Source organism: Lissotriton vulgaris, chromosome 1_1 (assembly GCF_964263255.1).
Source record: "Lissotriton vulgaris chromosome 1_1, aLisVul1.2, whole genome shotgun sequence".
NCBI lineage: Eukaryota > Metazoa > Chordata > Amphibia > Caudata > Salamandridae > Lissotriton > Lissotriton vulgaris.
Window position 1 is genome coordinate 886,355,400 of NC_141685.1, and position 27,812 is coordinate 886,383,211.

At 48.0% G+C, this 27,812-nt stretch overlaps 1 protein-coding gene across 1 annotated transcript in view; it reads left to right on the plus strand.

The window, feature by feature from the left end:
• Positions 1-27,812, plus strand: part of LOC147748108 (serine hydrolase-like protein) — a 63,006-nt gene that overhangs the window by 14,064 nt on the left and 21,130 nt on the right. The window contains exons 4-10 of the mRNA XM_086958784.1: positions 11,215-11,256; positions 11,620-11,639; positions 13,339-13,413; positions 13,552-13,652; positions 15,083-15,162; positions 18,549-18,583; positions 18,666-18,742. Coding sequence (XP_086814910.1) covers positions 11,215-11,256; positions 11,620-11,639; positions 13,339-13,413; positions 13,552-13,652; positions 15,083-15,162; positions 18,549-18,583; positions 18,666-18,742 — 430 coding nt within the window. The remainder of the gene's footprint in view (positions 1-11,214; positions 11,257-11,619; positions 11,640-13,338; positions 13,414-13,551; positions 13,653-15,082; positions 15,163-18,548; positions 18,584-18,665; positions 18,743-27,812) is intronic.

Here is a 27,812-nt window from a genome sequence, read left to right on the forward strand (position 1 = left end):
GCCTCAAAAACATATGTAGGTAATGTATTATGGCCCATTTTGTTACATATTGTAAACCACACAAACAACATACACACACTATTCAATGCACACCTACAGGCACCACAAGCACACCGAAAAAATATTGTGAGGAGGGTCAGAAGGGCATATTTAACGACCAGGGCAACTCAGGCCCCTATTACAACTAGCAATACAGAAAAGAGTAGCCTGGTCCACAATACTGTTTGCGTGCCGTATCAAATCCGGAACCGTGAGTCCATCAATAACACTAATGTGATAGCACTGGGCTAGAAAAAATTCCCATCAGCCCACCCATCTGGTGGAGTATCGTCACGCGGGAGATGTATCATAAATCCAGATCTCAATCAATGCACCTAGTAATGATGCGGAGATGGATTTTGAAGATATATTCTTAGACCACAGTGTTTCACAGGTAGTGCTAATGGAGTGCAGTGCTGGTGAAAAAATGTGTAAAAGAAAAGTGAAAGTAAAATTGACTCATAGGACCAAAAATGAGTTTAATAGAGATGGTCCTAGGGTCAAGCTTAAAAACAACGCCAGATAGTTTTAAATAATAACTATATAGTGGCATGGTATATCAGGGTCGACATGTTTCAGCTAGATGGACAATGGGTCCAAGCTTTCTTCAGGACCAAGTGAAGACAGCGACTGCAATTGAAGTGAGAAAATTAAGATAGTGACAGTGTACTTTTATAACGGATTGATCCTACCAGATGCTCTGAGCCCAGATGTTATCTGGTGGCAATCCAATCATGCGATCTCTCCTAAGAAAAAGAAGAGTGTACAACAGTGATCAAAACACGTGTATGATGGTATCAAGGAAACAAGAAACAAACACTAAGCACACAAACAGTGCGGAAGAGGAAGTCTCTCCGCCACACAGAAGACCTAAGGTTCTCCTGGTATTTACATGTCCAAATGACAAACAGTAAAAACATAAACATATAACTCACCCAGCATTCTGTGGGAGTATGCCTCACCTCACCCGGCACCCACTCGGGGAGAAGGAGGCCCCGCTCTGTTAGAGTAGAAATGGAGGGAGAACCTCAGAACAATATCAGAGGTGCAAAGATACATATAATCACCCATTTCTAAAAATCTACTAACAAAAACTAGTTGTCTATGGAAGAGATTCAACCTCATTGAACAGCTGACTATGACAGTGCAGAAAAGTACATGGAGAGGGCCAAGACTGAGTGAGCTGGATACAGGATTGGCTTACATGCATGGCAGTTTGATGGCGGGTAAAGAGTACCAATGAAAATGGTACAGTCAAAGAGTAGTTAAAAATGCTGGGGTCATAATGTATAGCAGCGCAATGTGATCTCCTACCTGTCCGTCGGTACCTCTACACCAGCGTCCGAGAGGGAGTGGAGGTAACTTGCTGGTGGGCGCGCATGTCCTTTTATACCTAAGCTGATTGGAAAATCGACTGCAGCTGGAAAAGATAAACGTTTGATCGTTTGCGCTGAATCGTAACGAAAGACGCTGTCGCTGTGGCGCGCATGCGCTGTTGGAATGTGGCTCCGTCATGCGTTTAGCAGAAATGCTATATCGGCCGCGCATGCGTGTTTCGAGAGGCATACGCGAGTTGCGCATGCGTCATGGGGCTGTCAGCAGGACACTATGGGCACTAGCGTCAAGGAGCGTATGACGAAAATATATCAACATATACTCTGCGTTCCTGTTGTTTATTGTCATTGTACCAAGACTTAATTGGGTGTGTAAGAAAACACATTTGCAAAAAAACGACTTACTAAACTTAAGTAAGACGCTGCCATACTGTGGACGTGGGTGAAGGGACGACCGTGACGCTAGTTGTAGGGTTTAAGGATGGTTTTATTTTTAAAGCTCTTGAGGGTTTGGTGACAAACGTCTTTCGAGTTCTGAACGTTAGTCTCTCCCGGGCGAATGTACTGGGGTCCGTGGCGCTGCTCGTCTAAGGTTCCTGCTTAGGTAGTTGATTCTTCTCCTTGGGCACCAGGCGTCTCACCACATGAAACAAAGAAGACCAACAGGGCGAAAGGCCGTTAGGACACAGTCCTCAAATGGGTTTACACCAGGGGGCCCAGGGAGTGATAGGAATACACCGAGTGAAACTAGTTTATAAATGGTCGTGCTCAGAGTGGTTGGAGTTCGGAAGGTAGGGAAGGAGGGTAGGGGAGAAGGAAAGGAAGGACTAAGGGTTGGATGCAGCGGGAGCGGTACACGCAGTGACTCTCTAAGCGCTAGTGTTACGCTTGCCTATCCAAGTCGCCAAACGCCGCCGTACCTGTGTCAGCCACACTCCTCCCTCGGGAGTGTGGCACGGCGGTCCGCAGGGTCGTTGGCCTCCTGGCTCGCCTCGTGGTTCTGCTTCGCCTTTGACTTCTCCGTAGTTTCCTGCTTCGATTCTCCAGGTTCCGTCTGCTGTCGCGCTCCGATACTCCGTCTCCGCTGGTTCCGCCTCCTTCCTTGCGGTGTCTTCACACACGGTATACCGGACTTCCTCTCTTTTGACCAATGCGGTCTCAGGGACGTCACGAAGGGCCGGGGCTTCCCCCGCGTATGGTGACGCCCACTTAAAGGGCCCGTCGTCCTCGCACTCGCCGTCAGAGACGTTTCCGTGTTCCCACTCGGGGCTCTGTGGAGAAGCCGGAAACGACACGTCAGTAGGGGTCGGGCTCCACCATTCCCGACGGGTAAGGACGCCGACTTTACACATACTCAAAGGGCCAATGTATAGATCGAGACAATTGTGATAGGCAGGAGAATTTAAGCAATGTTGTAAAAACATTGAAGGCAGGTTTCAAAGAATTTATTTAAATATTAGATTATCCCGTGTTCAGATGATGGGATATATGCTAGCAGACATCCAGAAGAAAGGCCAGTTAGATATGACAAGCCACTGGTGATGTTTATGGGGCATACGATCGCCACACAGGTGACGGCATTAGGATAACAGCGACCTAGGTCAGATGTTGAATTGAAGGGTTATGAAAATCTTTTATGAAAGTAATTAGGGAACACTACCATCAATGGTAGTGTTCCCTAATTACTTTCATAAAAGATTTATGTTTAAATTCTCCTGCCTATCACAATTGTCTCGATCTATACATTGGCCCTTTGAGTATGGCAGCGTCTTACTTAAGTTTAGTAAGTCGTTTTTTTGCAAATGTGTTTTCTTACACACCCAATTAAGTCTTGGTACAATGACAATAAACAACAGGAACGCAGAGTCTATGTTGATATATTTTCGTCATACGCTCCTTAACACTAGTGCCCATAGTGTCCTGCTGCCAGCCCCATCACGCATGTGCGACTCGCGTATGCCTCTCGAAACACGCATGCGCGGCCGATATAGCATTTCTGCTAAATGCATGACGGAGCCACATTCCAACAGCGCATGCGCGCCACAGCGACAGCGTCTTTCGTTACGATTCAGCGCAAACAATCAAAAGTTTATCTTTTCCAGCTGCAATCGATTTTCCAATCAGCTTAGGTATAAAAGGACATGCGCGCCCACCAGTAAGTTACCTCCACTCCCTCTCGGATGCTGGTGTAGAGGTACCGACGGACAGGTAGGGGATCACATTGCGCTGCTATACATTATGACCCCAGCATTTTTAACTACTCTTTGACTGTACCATTTTCATTGGTACTCTTTACCCGCCATCAAACTGCCATGCATGTAAGCCAATCCTGTATCCAGCTCACTCAGTCTTGGCCATCTCCATGTACTTTTCTGCACTGTCATAGTCAGCTGTTCAATGAGGTTGAATCTCTTTTATAGACAACTAGTTTTTGTTAGTAGATTTTTAGAAATGGGTGATTATATGTATCTTTGCACCTCTGATATTGTTCTGAGGTTCTCCCTCCATTTCTACTCTAACAGAGCGGGGCCGCCTTCTCCCCGAGTGGGTGCCGGGTGAGGTGAGGCATACTCCCACAGAATGCTGGGTGAGTTATATGTTTATGTTTTTACTGTTTGTCATTTGGACATGTAAATACCAGGAGAACCTTAGGTCTTCTGTGTGGTGGAGAGACTTCCTCTTCCGCACTGTTTGTGTGCTTAGTGTTTGTTTCTTGTTTCCTTGATACCATCATACACGTGTTTTGATCACTGTTGTACACTCTTCTTTTTCTTAGGAGAGATCGCATGATTGGATTGCCACCAGATAACATCTGGTAGGATCAATCCGTTATAAAAGTACACTGTCACTATCTTAATTTTCTCACTTCAATTGCAGTCGCTGTTTTCACTTGGTCCTGAAGAAAGCTTGGACCCATTGTCCATCTAGCTGAAACATGTCGACCCTGATATACCATGCCACTATATAGTTATTATTTAAAACTATCTGGCGTTGTTTTTAAGCTTGATCCTAGGACCATCTCTATTAAACTCATTTTTGGTCCTATGAGTCAATTTTACTTTCACTTTTCTTTTACACATTTTTTCACCAGCACTGCACTCCATTAGCACTACCTGTGAAACACTGTGGTCTAAGAATATATCTTCAAAATCCATCTCCACATCATTACTAGGTGCATTGATTGAGATCTGGATTTATGATACATCTCCCGCGTGACGATACTCCACCAGATGGGTGGGCTGATGGGAATTTTTTCTAGCCCAGTGCTGTCACATTAGTGTTATTGATGGACTCACAGTTCCGGATTTGATACGGCACACAAACAGTATTGTGGACCAGGCTACTCTTTTCTGTTTTACCACAAGCACACCACCAAGCACTACAACAACAATATTACTTTTTAAGTGTCAATACAGGTGTGTTCAATTGACCTTGATAAGTAGGAAAATGAACACTACTGCATTACACATTTGAAATAATTGTATGTAAGAGCAATGCAAAAATACACCAGGGTACAGCAATTATAAATATGATTCATAGGATGACAATTGTAAAAGTTGCTTACCTTAGATCCCGGCAACAACGGAGTAATTTGGCTTCGCGGTGGAGTCAGAGCACCAAAGAAGGGACCTTGATGATAGGGTTCAAGACGAAAACGGAAGTGAAAAACACTTAAAAAGGTAAGTTTTACCTCATATCCTTCCATCCTGCCAACTCAAAGTAAGAGGTACTCCCGCCACAGTTGCTTCGACGGAAAGCCACATTGTGATTAGCGCGGCGGTGAACTTGGCTGGACTCTCGCCGGCAGTCGTCCACACGGGTGAGAATTCCTGGCTATGTCGGCAGGACTCGGACGGCCTTTTGTTCATGAACCCGCCAATATCTAAATAAAGCGGGCGGTGCGCCAAGTAGGCGGGTGGTGAATCAGTCTAAAAAGTGATGGCAGGACCATTACCGCCAAGATCTAAATCTGCCCAAAGTTTTATCCAGTTTGTGGAAACCAGTACCTTCTGTTAGGGTTATCGTTTTCCATCTAGTCAGATGGAGGTGAAAGGATTATGTTTCTTACCCTGTAAGCATCTGTTCTTGGCATGTAGTGCTGTAGATTCACATGCTTTGCGAACTTCTGCAATCAAGTGTTTGGTCCAGATGTGTGCAAGTTGTTTTTCTTCTATGAAGTCTTTCGAGTAACAGGGTAAAATCACTCCTCCTCTTGGTGATAATGCACATGGGCACCAGCTCCACTGGTATATTGTTTTCATGTAGGTGGGCGAGAATGGAGTATAAGTATCAGTGAAGAGATGTCCAGGCATATGAAAAAATTAAAGGGATTGCAACAGCTACAGGTGTCCGGGAAAGAGTGTGAGTGCATGTCAATCTACAGCACTACATGCCTAGAACAGATGCTTACAGGTTAAGTAATATAATCCATTCAAGGCATGTGGGCTGGAGATACACATGCTTTGCAGAGACTGTAAAGCAGTACCCTCCAAAAGCGGTGGCTAATCTGTTTGTGTTGCAGTTGTGTGGAAAAGTGTAGGTAGCACACATCATCTTGTTGGTGTGCCAGAACATCCACGCAATAATGCTTAGTGAAAGTGTGTTGTGTAGACCATGTACCGACCGTACATATGTCAGCTATTGAGAAATTGCCCAAGAAAGCCATGGAAGCCCCTATTTTACGAGTAGCGTGTGCTCTAGGGGGTGTCGGTTAAGTTATTTTAGCCTTGATGAACCATGTCTGAATGCTTTTAATTATCCATCTAGAAATGCCTGATTTGGATATGGGCTTTCCTTTGTGAGGGGGCGAAAAAGCAACAAAGAATTGTTTGATTGTACGGAAATATTTGGTTTTGTCAATCAAATACATTACAGCTCCTTTAACATCTAGTGTATGAAGAGCCCTTTCTACAACTGACTCTGAGGAAAGAAAACAGATAACTCAACTGATTGGTTAAGGTAGAATGGAATACCACCGTTGGAAGGAATTTTGGGTTGCCGTGAAGGAAGTGTGTGTGTGTGTGTGTGTGTGTGTGTGTGTGTCTGTCTGTCTGTCTGTCTGTCTGTCTGTCTGTCTGTCTGTCTGTCTGTCTGTCTGTCTGTCTGTAAGGTTCTTCTAAGGTTAGTGCCTGGAGCTGAAGTGAAGAAATGGCAATCAAAAAGTCAAACTTCCAAGATAGAAATTGGAGGGAAAAATTATGTAATGGTTTAAATGGTAGACCCATAAGTCTGGTGAGAACAATATTGAAATTCCATGCAGGTGCAGGTGATTCTCTGGGTGGACTAAATCTTTCAAAGCCTTCCATAAAGGCCTTATAAATTGGCAGTTTGAACAAACACTAACAGCTGGATGTTGTGATGTATTGCCAAATGCTATGAGATAGGCATGATAACTGTAGAGAGTATGTCCCACCCATGTTTTTGTACACAGTACATGGCTGTCATATTGTCTGTCCGGACTAAGACAACCTTGCCTATCACTTGATGCAGGAATGCTTTCAATGATAGGCGAACAGCTTGAAGCTCGAGGTAGTTCATGTGGAGACCCTGGTGTCTGGTGTCCCCCAGATCCTGTAGGCGAGTACTCCATCCTGCAAGGGTTGCATCCGCTGTCAGAATTATTTCTGAAACAGGGTCGAGGAATGGCTGACCTTTTAACAACTTGTGTGTGTTCCACCACTGCAGAGAGCGATGAGTGCAGCTGTCTATCCATACTAAATCCGCTATTGGACCCTGTGACTGAGACCAATGGCGTGCCAGACATTACTGCAGCAGACACATGTATGTGCAATCAAGCATATGGCTCTATTGCAATGCCTGAGGCCATCATACCCATCAGACGCATTACTGTTCTGTCAGTTGTTGATTGACTTGAAAGTGTGGTAGCAGCGTTTTGAAATTTTTTAATCTTTGCTGCATTGGGATAGGTTAATTGTGCATGTGTGTAAATACTGGACCCCAAATACGTCTGAATACTACCTGTAACGGTTGAAGATGGGATTTTTGAATATTGATGTTAAACCCTAGTTGATGGAGCAGGTTTATGGTGACCTGAGTGTGTTGGTGGCACAGAGGAAGGATACTGGCTTTGATAAGTCAGTCATCTAGATACGGAAGACGTGGGTATTTTGTCTGCGCAGATGTGCTGCTACCACTGCTAAGCATTTGTTGAACACCTGGGGTGCAGCAGTCACCCCGAATGGGAGGACTTTGAACTCATAATGTTTGCCAGCTATGACAAACCTGATGTATTTGTGGTGTGCTAGATGGATTGGGATGTGAAAGTAGGCTTTCTGTAACTCTAGATTTGACAAAGTCGCCTTGCTGGAGGAGTGGGATCATGTCTTGGAGGGTGACCATATGGAAATGCTCTGACAGGATGTAATGATTTAAGGGCCTCAGATCTAAGATCTGCCGTAATAAGCAGTCCCTTTTAGGGATTATAAAGTACAGGGAGTATACCCCATACCCCTGATGTTGAAGAGAACAGGCTCTATAGCTTCTTTGCGCATGAGAGCTTGAACTTCCTGTTTGAGCAGTGTTTGATGTTCCAGAAAGTTTGTGAGTGCGAGGTGGAATGTTTGGAGGTGTGTTGATGAACTCCAGACAACAATCATGTTGGATAATATCTAACACCTACTAATCCAATTATATATATCACCAGGCAGGGAGAAACTGTTAAAATTGACCCCAACAAGTGTTAAATGATCGGGGGAAGGAGAAGGGAGTCACAGCTTTGTAGTGTGGCACCACATGAGGAAGCTCCTCTGCCACGACCTTTGGAGTTGTTACCCCTGTTCGTACCCCTGAAATAGCCTCAAGAAGGGGAGTGGAGACTTTGCACGCGATATGATGAAGAAGAGGCATTGTAAGATGTTGCTTTTGAGCCTAAACCTATATGAGAAGTGGTTAAAGGAGCCATGGGGATTGGGTGTTTGTAGTGAACCCATAGACTGAGCAACCTCAGTGTCCTTCTTCATCTTCTCTAAGGCTTGCTCAACTTGTGGACCAAACAGGTGTTCCTTGTCAAAGGGGGCATTCAGAAGTGTTAGCTGGACTTCTGGCTTGAAGTCAGATATACGCAGCAAAGCATGTCTGCATAACAACACACTAGAATTGATAGCTCTGGCAGCTGTGTCCTCTGAGTCTAGGACGCACATAATGGAGTTATTGGAAATAAGTTTGCCCTCCGCTACCAGTTCCTGTCCTCTTTTCCTATGTTCGTCTGGGAGGAACTGGAGTCGTTCCTCCATTTCGTTCCAGTAGGCGCGATTATACCTGGCTAACAGGGCTTGTGTATTTGCAATCTGCCAGTGATTTGTGAACTGTGCTACTACTCATTTCCCTGACGCTTCAATTAGCTTAAACTCCTTATGAGGAGGTGGAGCATCAGCTGTGGTTTGTGAATTAGCCTTCTTACGGGCATTGGACACAAATAAGGAATCATGGGGAAATTGCCCTCGGATGTAGATAGGGTCTGAGAGTGCGGCTTTGACTTTTTCTCGACCCTGGGAGTGAGAATACGTGCTCACGCAGGGTCTTTAAAGAAGTCATCAATGTGACGCATCATGCCTTTCAACATGGGGAGGCATTGGGTAGCCCTATGTATAATGGATAAGGTTTCAAAGAGGAAATCCTTCTCTATAGGCGGTTTATGGAGTGGGGCCTGGGGGTACATGGCAGTCCTGCTGATGAGTTCCTGATATGAGGTGATGTCATCATGAAGCAATAGTTTGGCAGGCTACAGGTCTGGATCTGTGTGGGGATCAACATCATAATCTGGCCAGGTATCTGGGGGATGTGGTGCATTATAAGAATCTTCCGCCCCACCCCACGCTTCCCACCCATGAAGGAATGTGGGGACCCCTGCGAAGTGATATCTAGGGGATCACCCTGAGAATGAGGTGGAGAGGTTGGAGGTGGAGGTGGGGGAATGAAGGGTGAAGGCGGAGGTGAAGCCTTGTCTGTCTTCCTCCTTTTAACAGGCACCAGCAAGTCTATTGCTTCTCCAAAGGAGAGTTGACATTTTGATGGAGGTGGTGCCAACACCACAGTCTTGGTTGAGATGCGGCCCAGTTTGAAGCTATATATGTATCTGTTTCTGGCGTGCATCGAGCCATTCCTCCATTTTATGGAGGATTAGTTCCACCAGAGTACCGGAGTCGGATTTTGATGCCAATCCTGACATTTTTGGTACTGAGATGGTCTTTAGTTTCGGGTCCGAAGTTGTTGTAGTCGAAGATGGCTAGGGTTGGCTTGGCATGGAAGCCGATGGCTTAGGCTGTACTTTTGGTGCCGAGGGCGGGGCATGCATAGCAGATGTTTGGTGCCTTATCATGGCCTGCTAGCAGTGCTGGCCGGGGAGCCCTATGTTCGGTCGGAACCAAATGTTTTTTCAGTGGCAGGGCGGGGACGTCAGTACTCAGAGTACGCTGACCCGGTGGAAGGACCTGCATCTGGATGTTAAACTCCAAATCAAAGCCAGAGTCTTCAATGGAAAAGGTCTCTCCCCCAGCCGCAGAGGCCACATGGAGTTCTTCCTCCTCCTCGACATCCTCGTGTCCGAAGATGTCGGGTGCATCATTGACCTCTCTCTGCTGCATCTCCCTTCAGTCCTGTAAGGTTTTCATCGACCAAAACAATTGTCAGGCCTCGCAGTCGTCTTCCCTTTGATCGGGAGACAAGCACAGGTTGCAGACCTGGTGAAGGTCAGTCCGCGGGTACTTAGTGTGGCACCTCGGGCAGAAACGTAATGGAGTCCATTCCATCAGCACAGCATTTTAAGGTGAAGAGATAGAAACATACCCCAGAAGGGCGAGGTCTGAAGGGCCACGGTTGGAGCGCATCGATCAATGGGCAATAGTTTTTAGATTTCGAAACGCAAAGATGGGAACTTGTTTGATAACAATAACGACGAGGGTAAGGTTGAATTACAAACTGAAAGGAGTTCGAAACGGTCTCAAACTGGGGCGCAGTAATACATGTCCGAACCCGACAACAGAAAGAAATCAATCTAACAATGGAGTTGATGCCCGTGGACATTATCACCAAGAGGAGGAGTCACTTTACCTTGCAACTCAAGAAATCGTAGGAGGAAAACAACTTGCACACATCTGGATCCAATACTAGATGACAGGAGTATGCAAAGCATGTGTATCTACGCCACACATGCCTCGAACCTCTGTGTTGCAATTCCAATATCTGCACAAACTAGGAGTGTCTTAAAACAAGCATTATAGAAAGAAGCAGGATAACAAACCCTGTACAACTGTTTCATCATTATTCACCTGGTTGATTGGGCTTAAAGCCCATGGAACTACTTTCACCTTGCGCAAGCTTATAAGGAGTCTTGGGATTCCTCTGACAGATTAAAAGGGTGTTAGGATGGGGCATGTAGTGTGCCCAGGTGGAACTCTACATGCTGACTTCTTAAACACCCTCTCCCCCGCCATGAATGCCTAACTTCTGTGGAGGGGTAAGTTAGGTAGACCCAGGGGGTACTCAGATTAAAGCAGCATCTGTCTGTGGATTCTCTTGAGTACAACGACTAGCTAGACTAGACAGCTTTAAATGGCTGAGGATCTCCCTTTGCACACACCAACCATGTCCATTACCTGTCCTATAGGTGTCAATAGTCTTGAACTAAACGAGGAAGAAGCCCAAACCCAAGGCACAAGGGGTGTTAAGTCAATTTTCTGAGACACATGTTGTTTGTACTGGTCTGTGCTGAGCTCAGAGGACTTAGGGTTGGTAGAAGGGATTGCAATGTCTGTAGTTTGGCCTTTGGGAGCTGGCTCCCCTGTGTTGCTTCTTTGACACCTGCTTGTCATTCTTTCCACAGCCCTGAACTACAGAAGAATCTCCATCATCGGACACAGTATGGGTGAGTGCACTGTGGGGGGAGGGGTGGGGAGAGATCAGAGGGTTGCAGGAATTCGGAGCTCCCTGTACCAGCGTCTAAAGTGGCCCTAGACGAGGTGTCCGGTCGAAACAGCCAACGCTTTTGCAGTTGCTCCTACACCACCTCTGCATTTAAGACCCATTTCACTATCTCATACAACATGCCTGTTTGAGTGATCTCCCTGCATCTACAAAATATATCTATAATAACTATAGTCCAGCATAGTAGTTCCTGCAGCGTCCCCCCACAAGTTTGAGTTCTCAGCAGCCAGCACTCTCCTCTAGCCCTTGACTGCTTCTTTGCGCTGCAGTTGAGTAACGAGCCTCTCATCTTCATATTTCACAGGTGGAGTCATGGGAACAATTGTGAGTATTGGCTCTCCTTTTCTCAGTACAGGGTTTTGAGTTACAGGAATGTAGTACAGTGGTCAAAGGAAAGGAGGCACATGGGGTCACGTAAAGTAGAAAAACTCTCCCAAGCCCCCCCCCCCATGAGAAATCTGCATCAAAAGAACACTCTCTGCAAATGCCTACACCTCTGACTCCTTTTTGGATTCATGGACAGACTATTGTTAATGTTCATGGATGGCTAACCATGGATGAACACAGTGTACTTGGGTTTTTTAATTGTGCACTGACTGTGGTACAGTCTCTGAATAGCATTCCCGTGTCATCTACCCATCTGCCTTTTCACCTTTCTCCCTCATTCAGCTTTCTTTTTATCCGTCACTTCCAAATACCAACCTTCTCCCCAGTTCTTTCACCCTTTATTTGAAGGAGGATGGGGTTTGACTTATGCTTCCTAGCAGGCCCTACATTGTACACATGGATAAGGCACTCGCCCCTTCCGAGGAGCAGTAACTTGCACGAACACCTGCCACACTCACACATTCACGGCACTGAAACAAAAAAAAGCCCACACTTAATACACAACAACATGTTAATGTTGTGATGTAGTATTTGGATGGTGCCTCGTACCCTGATGAGAACTTGAAGCGCTTCACTTCTGGGCGGTCGAGTAAGTGGCTATTTAGTTTGAGGTTTATGGCTATTAGCAAGGATTTATAGCATGGCCTACATGGAAAGTATTGGGTATTGTGCTGGAGGGGTGTACTCCAATCGTGCCACCATAAGCATGTGGCTACGCTTAAGCAAGGTGTGAAGCAGAGAGTTGTTACAAAGAGTCACATTAGGAAGTGCATGCCATCTGAGTGGTTGGGTAAGAAACCACCCTGCTTATTGTGCTTTGTTAGTATGGTGTGAGTTTGTGGCTGCCTCTATGTGGGAAGTATTGGTGTTGTACATTTGGGTTCAGGGGATAGAATTTTGACTTGGTGATCTTGGGGCTGCCTTATGCATGGAGTGTGGCAGAAAGGTATAAGAAAGGAAGAGTCAGGCTGATGGATGCGGATCATCATCCTCTAATCGAGCATGGGCATGTAACATGTTTGCCAACATTCATATCTTTAGTACCCTACGAAAATCAAGGTCTTTAGATATTCTCAGTTCTTCAGTATCCAAGTGTGAGATTTCACAAATCTTAGTTCGGACAGATTGGTGGGCATTCAAGTGCAGATTGTCATTTTAATAAAGCTTGGTTCTTTTAACTATTTCAAACAGATTGCAATTAGGGAAGTTGAAATGGATAGAAGAGGGTTGTCCAAAGTAGGGTGAGATCTATAGCATATTTCAGGATACCAACATAAGATACATTTACATACAGTACATTTAAGAGGGACTGTGCTGTCTAGAGGGTATATACTGAAGGTCTGGGATAGATCCATTGTTTGCGAGCCTACCATGGGCATTGCTGGAGAAGGTGGGAGAGGTTAAGATTTAGAGGGTCTACGAGAATGGGGTAATTCTATGAGTAGAGAGTCTGTATGGCATGTTCAATGTGGTGGATTTTCTTCATGTGGATAGAAGGTGGAGGAAGACTGAGATATGGGGGCTAGAGCGGATAGAAAGTGCAGATGTTCAGAATGGAGAGGCTCGGTTAACTGATAAAGGTGGGGACGTTCAAATTGAGGGGGACTATCACTCATCGTTTTCTCTTTTCCCACAGTTTACCTACCTTTTTCCTGATATGGTGGATAAGCTAGTGCTCTTGGATAGTTACGGGTTCTTCCCTATCCCGCTGGTAAGAACGCACAGAACTCCTAGCTGTGGGCTCACAAGCTCCTCGAAATATAGCTTACAATTTTTGTTTAAGCTCAAGGGTTCTCATGTTTCCCCAGTTCCCACACACTGCTCACTTGCACATGTTGCCTGCCCTTAGGAAATGGTGTTACATCAGGAACGGAAAGTCATCGCTGGTCCCCTTCGTCTGGAGCAAAATCTAAACCCCAAAGTTTACAGTCCAAAGGGAGCACTGAAGAGGTGGGTGTTTCTGACTAACCTCTAGCATATCTCTCTGTGAGCACTGCACTCTCCACATACCATTCATACCAAATGTTCCAGAGGGTGGTACTGTCTTACTATTCAACTGAAATAAGAAACCCTTTTAATTGGCACCTTATACTCCTAGGCGAGGACTCTGGCTCTGTTTTACGACCCCAACCATGCCTTCTGCCAACCCCCACCCACAGGTCTGACAATCCATAGCATAGATCCCTCAACATCACACCTCCCTGCCCTATTCTACTGCAACAACCATTCCATCATCCCCTTCTCTTGTAACACCCAATCTGTATAGAGCCAACTGAGTTACACCCTGAACCAACCTACCTAAAAATCTCAGCTCTTTGGTAGCTGTGCCGCTCAGCCATACAATTTTTGGACTTGACTCCACTCAACAATCTTAGAGTAACCGATCATTCAGCACAAGCAACTGAAAGCCTTATCTCACTGATTCACCTCCGAAACTTTCCTTCCCCCTTTGATGCAGATAGTTCACCTAAAACTCACCATGGAGCTTTTGAAACAAGCACCTGAAAAGCAGAACGTAAAACACCTCGCAAACGTTGCCATCTGCTTACATTAGCATTGTATTTTAGGATTTTGGCACCCATTTATTGGGCAGACTGCAGTTATGCCATGACCAATTATGTACCTCCCAGGATATTTCCATCCCTATGGCCCCTCTCCACAACCACAAAGATATTTTTTAAAGTAATTTGTCTTATCTAACAGACATCAAACCCCTTGCCATTTGTAATCCTAGACCATGCCACAACTAAGCAGACAGACCCTGCAACAACCTTGCCCCATTACCTCAAAGTCATTCCTGATGGTTATAAAATGTAGTAAGTCCATCTACCCCATGTGTAATCAAATAAAGTCTCCAACAACTTCACCAAGCCTTGGTACGTTTTCCATGGTGAAACTATCCCACAACTATATATTCCTTCCAGTTCCATAAAGCAAGCACTGGTTACACGTTTGACAAAAAAGGCTACACTCAACCAATCTAACAAACTACCATCTGGTATCATAAGTGATTTAAAGGTTAGTGAAAGGCCTCAGATAGTTAGTACTAAATGTAATCAAAACCATGAAAGTGGACAGTGGATATAGCACATGTATCACTGCGACTCGGCCATATCCGCCACTGTCCGACGGACAGTGGCGGATATGGCCGAGTCGCAGTGATAACATTCCTCATCGCATTTTTGACAGGGATCACGAATTTGGAACAAACCGGGTCGGATACATATTGAGAACTTTCAAAGATAAACAACATTACCCTCTAATAGGCTCTTGCTGAGATTATCAGATCTCATTATTGAATTATAGTACTAAATGTAATGATTAAACAATCTTTCAGCTGTCCCTTTATCATCTACCCCCTCTTCATGGCTTATTTCTAGGCTCTTGGACGCGAACAACAACCTGACAGAACAGAGTGGTAGAATCCTACTGGAGCGAGGCACCAAGGAAGTGCCAGGAGGTAAGATAAATGGCCCTTCTACCTCCAGATACCCCTCTCGGATTTTCAGTGGACTCTCCAGGAGGGTGCCGTTAGTCTGACTCCAGAGCTTTCAAAGTGTGCAGTTGTGTCAGCGAGTACTATAGAACATTTGGCTGTGCTTGCTTGTCTACAAGAACCTTGTAGGTGCTAAGTAGTGCTAGCTCTCGCAGAGTTGATCATACTTGGGAGTGCTTGCTTGTTCCCAGCACTACAGTTTAAGGGAGAATGTTGTGTAACATGCTGTGACCTCCAAACTGCACACTACAATTGGTCTTTTGTTTGCTAGCATGTATGAGTGAGCAACAGAACCTGGAAGTGCTTTCGTACTCAGCAGCACTTTGTGCGCATCCCTGCATCACATGAGTGGTCATGTGTTAGGATGCCTTGCAGGCTCTCTAAACTGCCTGGTAGGGCATGCTTGTTCCATGTGTTAGCTAAGCTTTTCCCTGCAAGCAACTGTTGGCTTGTCTTTAGCCTGCTATTAACTTTGCGCTACAGCCCTTGATGGCTCGCTTTTTCTGTTGACTCCTGCTAGCTCTTGTAGTGAACTGTGAGCTCAGCACTACAACCTCATTCTTGCCATTTAGTGTTAACTCTGAGCTGTAAAGCCCAAGTACTTTACCTGTCCATATCATCCAGTAGGCTCAGTACTGCAGCCTAGGATAACACGCCTCCTGTGGGGCTGAAACCCATGCAGTGGTCCATGCACAGGGCACTCGTCAGCTTGCTTGATCACTCCTACAAGAGAGGTCCATGTACAGGGAATATAATACACCAGAAGGGGTAGTGAGTAATAAAATTTTTATATCTCGTGATGGCACTTGCTGTGTGTGCTAATACTGCCCTCAGTCACACAAATGTGTGACATGCCTCATCATAGGGCTGCGTACAATACACCCTGGCGCAGCCTCGCACAGGGTGGAGCAATAGGGTGGGGGAAGATAATACAACACAGAGGGAAATACATTTATTTCATAGTGGCTGGGAACTACGGTAGTGAAAGTGCAGTGTTATGTGAGTTCAAACTAGCTCGGAAGTATCGCTGTGCCTTAGACTTTATTCCTGGACCCTCCGTCCAGGGTTAAAAACGTGAAGGATGGTGGTGATTGGGAGATGTTATGTGCTCCTAATACTCCTCTTTTACTGCCAGGCGGTTGACATGTTTCGGCTGTGAGTGCCCCATGTGTAGGGTCACGCCGGCCTTCCTCAGGACTCTACCTGTCCCAGTGTATTGATACTCTCACCTCCAGTTGAGATAAGAGGGTGTCTTCCAACCAGTTCATCTGTTTCAAGAAATTTCCTCTAGCAAGTAATGGAGTTACGAGTTTACCCCTATGTCGAGTTAAAACTGGTGGCGGGCAAGGAAAGACCCCCTCTAGTCACACTTATTTCAAGGGTGGTGCTCCTCCAAAGCTGCTCGTCTTCATCCACTGTGTCACCCCTTTCTTTTGTTTGGACCCATGTACAGGGAACTCATCAGCTTGCTTGATCACTCCTACAAGAGACGACCATGTACAGGGCGCTCATCAGCTTGCATGATCACTCCTACGAGAGAGGTCCATGTACAGGACACTCATCAGCTTGCTTGATTGCTCCTACAAGAGAGGTCCATGTACAGGACACTCATCAGCTTGCTTGATCGTTCCTACAAGAGTGGTCCATGTACAGGGCACTCATCCGCTTGCTTGATCACTCCTACAAGAGTGGTCCATTTACAGGGCACTCATCAGCTTGCTTGATCGCTCCTACAAGAGATGACCATGTACAGGGCACTCATCAGCTTGCTTGATCCCTCTTACAAGAGTGGTCCATGTACAGGGCACTCATCAGCTTGCTTGATCACTCCTACCAGAGAGGTCCATGTACAGGACACTCACCAGCTTGCCTGATCACTCCTATAAGAGTGGTCCATGTACAGGACACTCATCAGCTTGCTTGATCGCTCCTACAAGAGAGGACCATGTACAAGGCAATCATAAGCTTGCTTGATCTCTCCTATAAGTAGTGGTCCATGTACAGGGCACTCATCAGCTTGCTTGATCACTCCTACAAGAGTGGTCCATGTACAGGGCACTCATCAGCTTGCTTGACCACTCCTATAAGAGAGGACCATGTACAGGGCACTCATCAGCTTGCTTGATCACTTCTACAAGAGAGGTCTATGTACAGGGCACTCATCAGCTTGCTTGATCACTCCTACAAGAGAGGTCCATGTACAGGGCACTCATCAGCTTGCTTGACCTCTCCTACAAGAGAGGTCCATGTACAGGGCACTCATCAGCTTGCTTGACCTCTCCTACAAGAGTGGTACATGTACAGGGCACCCAGCAGCTTGCTTGATCTCTCCTAGAAGTAGTGGTTCATGTACAGGGCACTCATCAGCTTGCTTGATCACGACTACAAGAGTGGTCCATGTACAGGGCACTCATCAGCTTGCCTGATCACTCCCTACAAGAGAGGACCATGTACAGGGCACTCATCAGCTTGCTTGATCACGCCTGCAAGAGTGGCCCATGTACAGGGCACTCATCAGCTTGCTTGATCACTCCTACAAGAGAGGTCCATGTACAGGGCACTCATCAGCTTGCTTGATCACTCCTACAAGAGAGGTCCATGTACAGGGCACTCATCAGCTTGCTTGACCTCTCCTACAAGAGTGGTACATGTACAGGGCACTCATCAGCTTGCTTGACCTCTCCTACAAGAGTGGTACATGTACAGGGCACTCAGCAGCTTGCTTGATCTCTCCTAGAAGTAGTGGTTCATGTACAGGGCACTCATCAGCTTGCTTGATCACGACTACAAGAGAGGTCCATGTACAGGGCACTCATCAGCTTGCTTGACCTCTCCTACAAGAGTGGTACATGTACAGGGCACTCAGCAGCTTGCTTGATCTCTCCTAGAAGTAGTGGTGCATGTACAGGGCACTCATCAGCTTGCTTGATCACGACTACATGAGAGGTCCATGTACAGGGCACTCATCAGCTTGCTTGACCTCTCCTACAAGAGTGGTACATGTACAGGGCACTCAGCAGCTTGCTTGATCTCTCCTAGAAGTAGTGGTTCATGTACAGGGCACTCATCAGCTTGCTTGATCACGACTACAAGAGTGGTCCATGTACAGGGCACTCATCAGCTTGCTTGATCACTCCCTACAAGAGAGGACCATGTACAGGGCACTCATCAGCTTGCTTGATCACTCCTACAAGAGAAAACACATGAGCAGCAGAATCAGAGCCTCTCTGGGATCAGCGCTTTTGGGGGGTCTTGTAGCATCAGTGGGTGCCCGGTGGAAGATAATTGCAGTAAATGGTGTGAGCAGAATGCACCTTTGTGAATAACCAATGTTTTCTGTCTTATCTCAGGGGTGATTTTCAGTCGGGATATTAACGCCTCTGTGGTAAGAACCCTTTGTGCTTTTGCCAGTTTTAAGCAATGTGTCACTGCAGGCCAGTTACCTCACCACATCCTTCTTTTTACAGCAACTCATCCCGAACTTCACTTTGGATCAATGTCTGGTGTTAATGAAGGGAATCCGAGCAAGCATCCTAACTGTTCTGTATGTAAAGGGAAGGGAAGGGTGAGCTTGGCTCACACCAAATACCTCTGGCGTCATTGACTGCATGCTTAACTCCCATCACTGTCTGATCCTCTATACTCCAGCATTCTTTTTTTTTTTTTTTTTTTTAAACCTTTATTTGGAGATAAGCAAGGAAAAAGGAAGTGCATACACAACACATACAGTCATAAATGGCCATCACAGTGGTACGACATATTCAATAAAAGTCCCGTGTACAGAGTGACAAAGCAAACAGTACACATAGCAACATTTACATTCACATAGTATGCAGGGGAATGATGATCCAGGTCGCACAGTCAGAGTGATGAGACGATACAGTGTGGGCATGTTCTGTTGACGAAAAAAGAAAGGAAGAACAGAAATAAGGGCCAAGGCCTGACTGGGGCCCGATCTCTATTGCCACAATCCGAATGACACACAAAGAGGCATATCCCCCCTAGGTTCGCAGAAAGAGGATGCAATGCAGCCCTCCCCCCCAGTAACCAAGGACCAGCAGATGTAGAATGAAGAACCAGCACACCGTGTTGCCATCAGCCAACCCCTACTCGGTCCTCGTGTTCAGAATCAGAGTCCTGTACAGCTCTAGTTAGGAGGTACACCTGAAGCGGGCTCCAAAAGTCCCTGGGTTTGCAGCTCACAGGCATCAATTCAGAATATACATTTTGTTGGTCCTGACAGTATATGAGGTCATTCAACCAATCCTGGAAGTGCGGCACCCTGCCACGACCCCAGCAGCAAGCAACCCTACGCTTAGCCAGAAGTAGGGCCACGTCGACAAATCTGCGATGAGAGGCAGGTACGTCCTTAGAATAACCCAGCACCATCACTACGGGATCAAACGGTACCCCATCTTCCGCCATAACCTGCAGGGCCACATGGACCTGAGACCAGTATTCGAGTACCCCCGCACAATTCCAAGCCAGATGCAGAAAGTCAGCACCTTCCGCTCTACACCTAGCGCACCTGTCATCCTCCGCTAAATGAAACCGAAGTTTCCTCGCCGGGGTGTAATAGTACCTCTGGACAAATTTATAATGAATGATTTTCAAGCGACAGCTGGAAGAAACTTTGGCCGTGAGTTCGCAGCAATACTTCCATTGCTCGTCAGTAAGAGGGGCTCCCAACTCAGCAACCCACTGCTCACGCACCCGATTGGACGGGACAGAGCGCTGCCGGCGAATAGCACTGTATAATTTCGACACCAGGTGACGCCCATCTGAAACCAAAAGCACATGGAGGGGGAGGGTGACCTCCGGCTCCGAAGGGAAATCCGGCAACAATGCGCGCATGCCCTGCCGCAGACGAACATAATAAAACAGCTCCAAAGGGGAGCAAGCAGTAACTCCAAAGAAATGAGCCTGGGTACGGAAGGCACCTTCGTGAAACACGTCACCCCACGTGAGAATACCGAGCCGCCTACACATTCGGTGAAACCCCGTTTCCAGCAACAGGGACAACTCAGGATGATAGGACAGGGGCAGGGCCGGCGAGTAAAGAAAGGAGACGCCCAGCAGTCGTGCTACCCGTTTCCAAGCATCCACCGTGCATGTCACCGTCGTTCGAGGCGTATCCACATCTGACACATTGCCTAATACTAACCCCTCCAACGGGAGCGGATGGGCAACCCAATGTTCAGCCGCTATTTGGGGCATAAACGGCGTGGGGCGCATCCAGTGATAGGCGTAATGCGTTTGAGCGCTAAGATAATAAAGCTCAAATTCAGGGACGTCGAATCCCCCATCAGAATAGGGCAGTGTAAGGGTAGACCAAGCCACCCGCGGCTGTTTGCCCCCCCAGAACAATCGTATGAGCTCAGAGCGAAGCCTGCGAAAAAAATAAGCACCAGGATAGTATGGGAGGTTTTGAAAGAGGTACAAAAAACGGGGCAAAACTACCATCTTGATAAGTGACGCCCGACCGGCCATGGAGAGAGGCAGGGACATCCATCTAGTGACGTCGTCCACCAATTTAGTGATAGCCACACCATAATTAAGCCTGATCGTTTCTTCTCTATCCAACGACACAACAATGCCGAGATACCGCAGCTCCGAATCGCACCATTCCAAAGGGTAATCAAGAGGAAACCTAGTCACAGCCGCAGTAAGGGGGAAGAGTTGGGATTTCCGCCAGTTGATATGGACCCCGGAAACACCTCCAAAAGCAACCCGCTCTCGCAAGAGCGCATTAAGGATGTTCACAGGATCTTTCACATAAAGCGTGACATCGTCTGCGTACAGAGAGATCCCGACCTGACGCTGAAGACACTTAAAGGCGCTCTGCTGGTGTAGCTGACGAATCCTGCAGGCCAGAGGTTCAATGGCAATGGCAAACAGAAGGGGCGAGAGGGGGCACCCCTGACGAGTCCCCCTTGTGAGAGGGAACGGGGGGGCCAGCACCCCATTCACCACCACCCTCGCCATCGGATCAGTATATAACAGCTTAACCCACGAAATAAAAATCCGGGGAAAGCCCATCCGACAAAGTACATCAATAAGATAGCCCCACTCAACGGAATCGAACGCCTTAGTGGCATCAAGGAAGATGGCGGCAACCGGGATATCCGGAGCGATGGTTGAAATAAGGGAAAATAAGGTGCGGAGATTGTGGGAGGTAGCGCGACCAGGCACAAACCCCGACTGATCGGGCAAAACAATAACAGGCATGAGCTCAGCGAGTCTCACCGCCAGGACCTTGGCAAGTATTTTGACATCGCAATTGAGCAATGAGAGGGGCCTATAGGAACCCACCTCCAATGGATCTTTTCCCGGCTTGAGCAGCGACGTAATAGCGACCTCCCGCATGGAGCACGGCAGTCGCCCCTCCTCCAGTGACTCCTCAAAAACCTCGCGTAATACGGGGGCCATAATGTCTACATAACACTTGTAGAATTCAGCAGGAAGGCCATCCAGCCCGGTGGCCTTCCCATTATTCAAAGACATGATGGCATTCCTGACCTCCTCCACCTCCAGGGGCCTACCCAAGAACGCCCGATGATCATCCGACAACCAACAAAGTGCCAACTCATCAAGAAAACCGCCATATCGTGTCTCGTCAGTATGTTGCGTCGTGTAAAGGTGTGCGTAATGATCAATAAAGGTACGCTGAATCTCCGCAGTGTCCCGACAGCGAGTACCATCCGGAAGAACCAATTCCAGCACGTCTGACCCATGCCTTGGGCGCCTAGTAAGGGCAGCAAGGACCTTACCGGGCCGCTCCCCCTCACAGTACCTCCTCGCTGTCCAATACTTTCCTCTATGTTTAGCCTCCCTGGCGGCTTCTTCTTCGTACTCGGAGAGCTTGGTACGGAACTGGCTCGAAAGATCGGGATCCGAGTCAGCCTGCATTCTGCGTTCTAAGTCACGCAAGTCACCCTCCAAGCCCTCTAGGGTCCGAACAATCAGTTTAAGCATTCCACAACTTTTAGAAATAGTGACTCCCCGGATCGTAACCTTGAACGCCTCCCATATAACCTCGACACTGTCAACAGAACCCTTGTTTCTGGGGAAAAATGCCTCCACCTCCTCGCCAAGCTCCTCCCTGAACACAGGGTCAAGCAAGGCAGTCGGAAAAAGGCGCCAAGGCGGGCGCGGCCGGTGCAGGCCGGGGACAGATAAAACAACCTTCACCGGGCAGTGATCAGAATACGTACGAGCAAGATGCACGGCCTCCCGCAGGCCAGCCACCAATCCCCTAGATAGAAACACATAGTCCAGCCTCGCCCATGAGCGCGCGTGTGTAGTGTAATGAGTGCCCTCCTTAGTGGTAGGGTGAGAGTACCTCCAGCTGTCAATCAAACCAGCCTCCTCTACAATCCCTCGCAGTACTTCCCTAGCGTGCACATTATACTGAGGACTCCCGTCCGACTTGTCCAATTGAGCATGAAATGCAAAATTGAAATCCCCCCCCCACACAATGTAAGTGGCATCAACAGCAAGCACATGACCCCACAATGTAACAAAAAAGGTTGGCGTATCAACATTGGGAGCATAGCAATTAACAAACAGCACAGTGATCTGCCCCAGCCGCCCCCACAGTAGCACATAGCGCCCCTCAGGGTCCCCCAACGAGCCCAGTTCCTGAAATGCGAGCGTTCTTTTAACTAGGATAACAACCCCGCGAGAATAGGAGGAGTATGAAGCAAACATCCTGGCCGCAGCCCACCTCCCACCAAAACTGGGGGAAGGTCCGGGCCGCAGGTGCGTCTCCTGGAGGAGGGCAACATGAATAGCATGCCTGTCCAAATATTGGATCACATTGCGACATTTCCTGGCATCATTAAGACCCCGTACATTCCAGGACAAAATTGATATCTGATTTATAATGACAGTCGACATTAGCCATTTTCAGGGCCCCACAGGACCCAATGAACAAGGGCGGAACGTCCACCTCCCAGCAGCGGCCAGCAGCAGGACACCAACCCAGGACGCAGCGGTCCCACCACACACACTCCACACAACTCCCCGCCATCTCCAAACCAAGCAACCAGAACCACAACAACTCTCCCCCAACTGCTCCATACGTACAACAGGCACCCAGGAAACACATCGCGCAGCACGCAGCAAACCCAGTTCATTCGGCCCACAACACGCACACGCAACCCTCGTGCAGCGCGCTCACCACCACGCGGTCGCCAAAAATGGCGGCCGGTCCTCGCAGGCCCACAGCGGCCGAAGGCAAGGGCCCCAGGGCCACTGCCGCCCAGAATAAACACGGACCAGCCGAAGCAGCAGGACCGGAGCCGCGCCTGCACACACAGACAGCAACAACATTCTACACAAATACCCATGAGCCCCGGGCAAGCACGTGTCGTCAGAAGCATCCCCACCCCACCCACCCACCTGATGACACCCCAACTATCAGGCCATACACCCCACCCCCCCCTGTTCCCCAACACACATCCAGTCAACCAACAAAGGACTAGAATCCAAACCAAAGGTACAAGTGGGGTACACCCTCTGGGGGACCCTCTAGAGGTGCACGACACCACTCCCACACACCACGCCAGTGACCGAGCCAACGAGTACCAAATGGCCCAGGCGCAGCGCGGAGGGGGTGGGCGCCCAGAGCGCAAACCCATGTAGCACCATCCTGCGATTCCATACCGACTCCAAGACACGACACTCATACACGCAATTAAGGGCGAGATAAGGCCCCCGCCTCAAGAAAGGATGGCAGTTAGGCCTCAAGTGCTAGTAAGGAAGTCAATGCAACAAACATACGTCATAATGTCTCAATACAACAAAAAAAAGGTAACAAAGTCACCCCCATCAGGCGACCTCCTCCTCAGCCGCCGAATGGTCACCCTCAGGGTCTCGATCGCCCCCTCGATCTGCAGCCGCTCGATCGCGCTTGAGGCGCTTTGCAAAATCCTCAGCATGCTGTGGGTTAGTGAAAAAGTGTTGCTTAGCCTGGTGCGTCACTCTAAGCTTGGCAGGGTAAAGCAACGCGTAGTCAACTTACAGTTCCCGCAGTTTCTTTTTCACCCCCAGGAACTTGCGACGTTGGTCCTGCACCATAGGCGTGAAGTCGGGGTACATGGTGAAAGACACCCCATCAAAGGAAAGGGCCCGATTGGTGCGGGCAGCCTGGAGGGCAGCGTCCCGGTCACGATAGTTTAAAAGACGCGCAATGATGGGGCGCGGTGCTGCCCCAGAGGCCGGCCTAGGCCCCAGTGTCCGATGCGCTCTCTCGACAATGAACTGGGACGAGAAAACATTCGCTCCAATGGCGCCCACCAGCAGTCTCTCCACATAAGTCTCCATCTTGCCAACATTCGTTGATTCCGGCACACCTACAATACGTACGTTGTTGCGCCTACTCCTCGCCTCCAACTCCTCATTCTTAGCGGCAATTACCCGCAATATATTATCCATGCGCGCCAACTGGGTGGTGTGAGTGGCCGCCGTGTCGTCGTGGTCCGAGATGCGCTGTTCCGCCGTTGTCAGGCGTTCCTCGTGCACGTCTAGCTTCTGGACCACCGCATCCATGCGCGACGATATCTTGTCCACCTTGTCCACTATCGTGGCAAACCCCTGCCTCATCTCCTGCATCATCTGGTGAAAGTCCGGAGTTGGCGGTTGCGGCACAGGATCAGCGACAGGCGGGGGGGGAGACCGCGATGTCCCAGCATCCTGGAGCAGACGCGTTCCCCTTCTAGCCGCCCCAGAGTCAAAGGACAGTTTAGATTGTTTAGTGTCCGGCTTCCCCATAATAAAGCGCTAGCAGCGCAGCGGGGCACACAGGTCAAAAAAAGAGTTAGGCTGCAGGCCGGCCTAAGACCTCGGCCAACCGTCGAAACGCGGGGGCACGAGCAGGCATGTACGCCCCGCCACTCCCGGCGAAGAAAAATGGCCGTCTCCGCTCCCAGGCCAAGAGGGTCGTCCTCCAGGCGACCAGCCGATGTTACACTGTGTCTCCGTAAGCAATAGGTCCTGGGCAGGCAGATGTGAGAGCCGAGAAATCAGGTCAAGGACAGGGGAGCAATCCGCAACATGCCCGGCCAGCAAGCAGGCCCGGTGGGTGGAGGCAGAGTAGGGCCTACACCCCACGTGCAGAGCCGCGGGCCAGCGTGAGTGGTGACGCCGGACTGCGGAACACCAGACCTCCAAGGCGCAAGCCGGTGTAACTTGGAGCCCTCGTAACTTCAGTCAGCAACCTCCGAATGGACCAGGAGTTGGACCGTGGGTGGCCAGTCGGTATCCCAGTAGATCTATAGGGTCAGATCAGGACGCAGCGATGGTAATAAGGATTCCTAGGCGGATAATAGCTCCGGGCAGCAGGAGCCTCACGTCAGTGCGGCCATTCTGCAGTACGCCCTCTAGCGCCCCCCCCTATACTCCAGCATTCTTACCTTGAACACTAGCTAACCCTCAGCGTATCTGCACTTTTGAACACTTTCGCTCGCACCTCACACAGCACTCACCCAGAACTGTGCACAATCTTTCTTTCCTTGTTGCCTTCTCCCCGCACAACCCTCTTTTGCCCAGCCTATTGTGCCGTCTGGTCATTAACTGTCTTGCTCCTCCAGGGTTCACATTACACATGCGGCACATTTTTCTTCATTCCACCCACTCACCTTTAAAAAGGTGCGCCCAGTGCAATAAAGGAAAATGCACCGCATTATGGTTAATACGCTGTCCTGGGGGCAGCGCATTCAAGTGAAATACAGAGCAGCTGCTTTAAAGCCGCTCCATGCTTCACTGTGCAGGCGGCAAGCCACCTGGACTTTTAAAGAGGAATTGAGATCCGCTTGCAGGCGGGTGCAGTCAGTGACTGCACCCGCATTATAAGGGATGTCTGGGGTTATATAGGACCCCCTGTAGAGGGCAGCTCTCAAGAGGCGCACTGACAGTGCACCACATTTCAGGGCACCACCTTTTAAGTGAGGCACTGTCAGTGCGCCACCTATTAGGCAGTGCACTGTTAGTGTGCTACCTTAAGGGTTCTTTGCCTCTGCACCTGTGTCGAGGCAAAGGGATTGCCTCATTTGCATGAGGCACGCCCCCATGAAAACGAGGAAACGCCCCCTGCTGACAGCGCTCGCGATTTATGTGCGCCAGCGCTATTGGTATTAAGGAAAGGGCCACACAAGCGTCTTCGGCCCCTTCTGTAATACCAAAGTGCCCAGAGGGTGCACAAGGCGGGCACAAACGCCGGTTGCACCCCCTTGGGCACTTTATATAATACAGCCCCAGGTCGGCAGACCGTAGTTGCTGCAGTGAAATGACACACATTATAAGGGGTTGCACTTGCTGTACATAAGGATGCAGTAACTGTTCTTTAGAATCAATTATCTCAAACGAATATGCCAAGCAAAGGAAGCGATCTAAATACAGAAAAGTTACAAAAACTGTAGATAAAAAAAAGCTTGCCACAAATTATGGAAACACATTTTACCTCCAACATCTTTAAATCAGAGTCAATACTGATGAGAAGTTTGTTGCACTTTATAAAAGCGTGACCAAACTGGAAATACTGATTTTGAAACGCATCCTGAAAGAAATGAATCTGTATAATATAAGCGATAAACTGACAACAACAACCGTGTGTTTAGTGTGCAAGCTGCTGAGACTAGAGTGCATTAGTAAAGACATATGTATACCTATATAGAAAAGTCAGTTTTGAGGTCTCCAAAACATGCCACACACAACTGTCTGTGGTAACAGCTGCAAAATCTACTGACCAACCAGAAACCTCCACCGTACTCACATTCCAAAAATATTTGTCACATACTCTACCATTGCATCACCCCTATTACTTTTTCTGACATATTTATAAAATTAGTCAAAACTCCTCTTCATTGATCAACAGGTGTAATGAGGGTGCAGGCCTGCTACACATCCTCAGCAGTTCTACCTTTGTAGCCAACATCCCCTATAAAAGGCAACTGCAAATACCAGAATGCAATTGATATAACATACAAAAGCCAGTAATGGCTGAAAGTATCACACTTCACAATGGTGTACTGGCATTATTTGTCCTGAAACAGCAGCTTGTTTCAGTCCAACACATGCTTTGCCATGACATGATGCAGTTATAAACACACGTTACCCCCTTACAACACCGTGTAAGATGTAAATAAGCTGCATGTCGTGCAACAGAGCCTAAACACTTTATATGCATTGCAGCCATTTCTACAGCCTCATACCACACAAAATTGAATACACTGAAATGTGTTACTTAACCTGGACATAACTGCTCGTGTGTACTTACTAGAACGTGTCCTACACACAAGCATTGAAATGTCACACATACACAATCTAGAAATATGGGGGAGTCACACATAAGCTACCTGAAAACTTGGCAGCTAGGCACCACCTGGTCTCTCTTCAGCACTGTTATGCATACCTCCATTACCTCCTGCCCTTCATCACTTCAGCACATTCACTTTCTTTACTACCTTCTCTTTAGATCTCCTACATACATATTTCTAATACCACCTTCTCTTTGACACTCTTACACGTTCACCTCTATCACCTTCTGACGCTCAGCTCTCTTCCATGCTTAACTCTTCCTCACTTGTTCTTCAGCGCTCGTGCAAAATTGACTC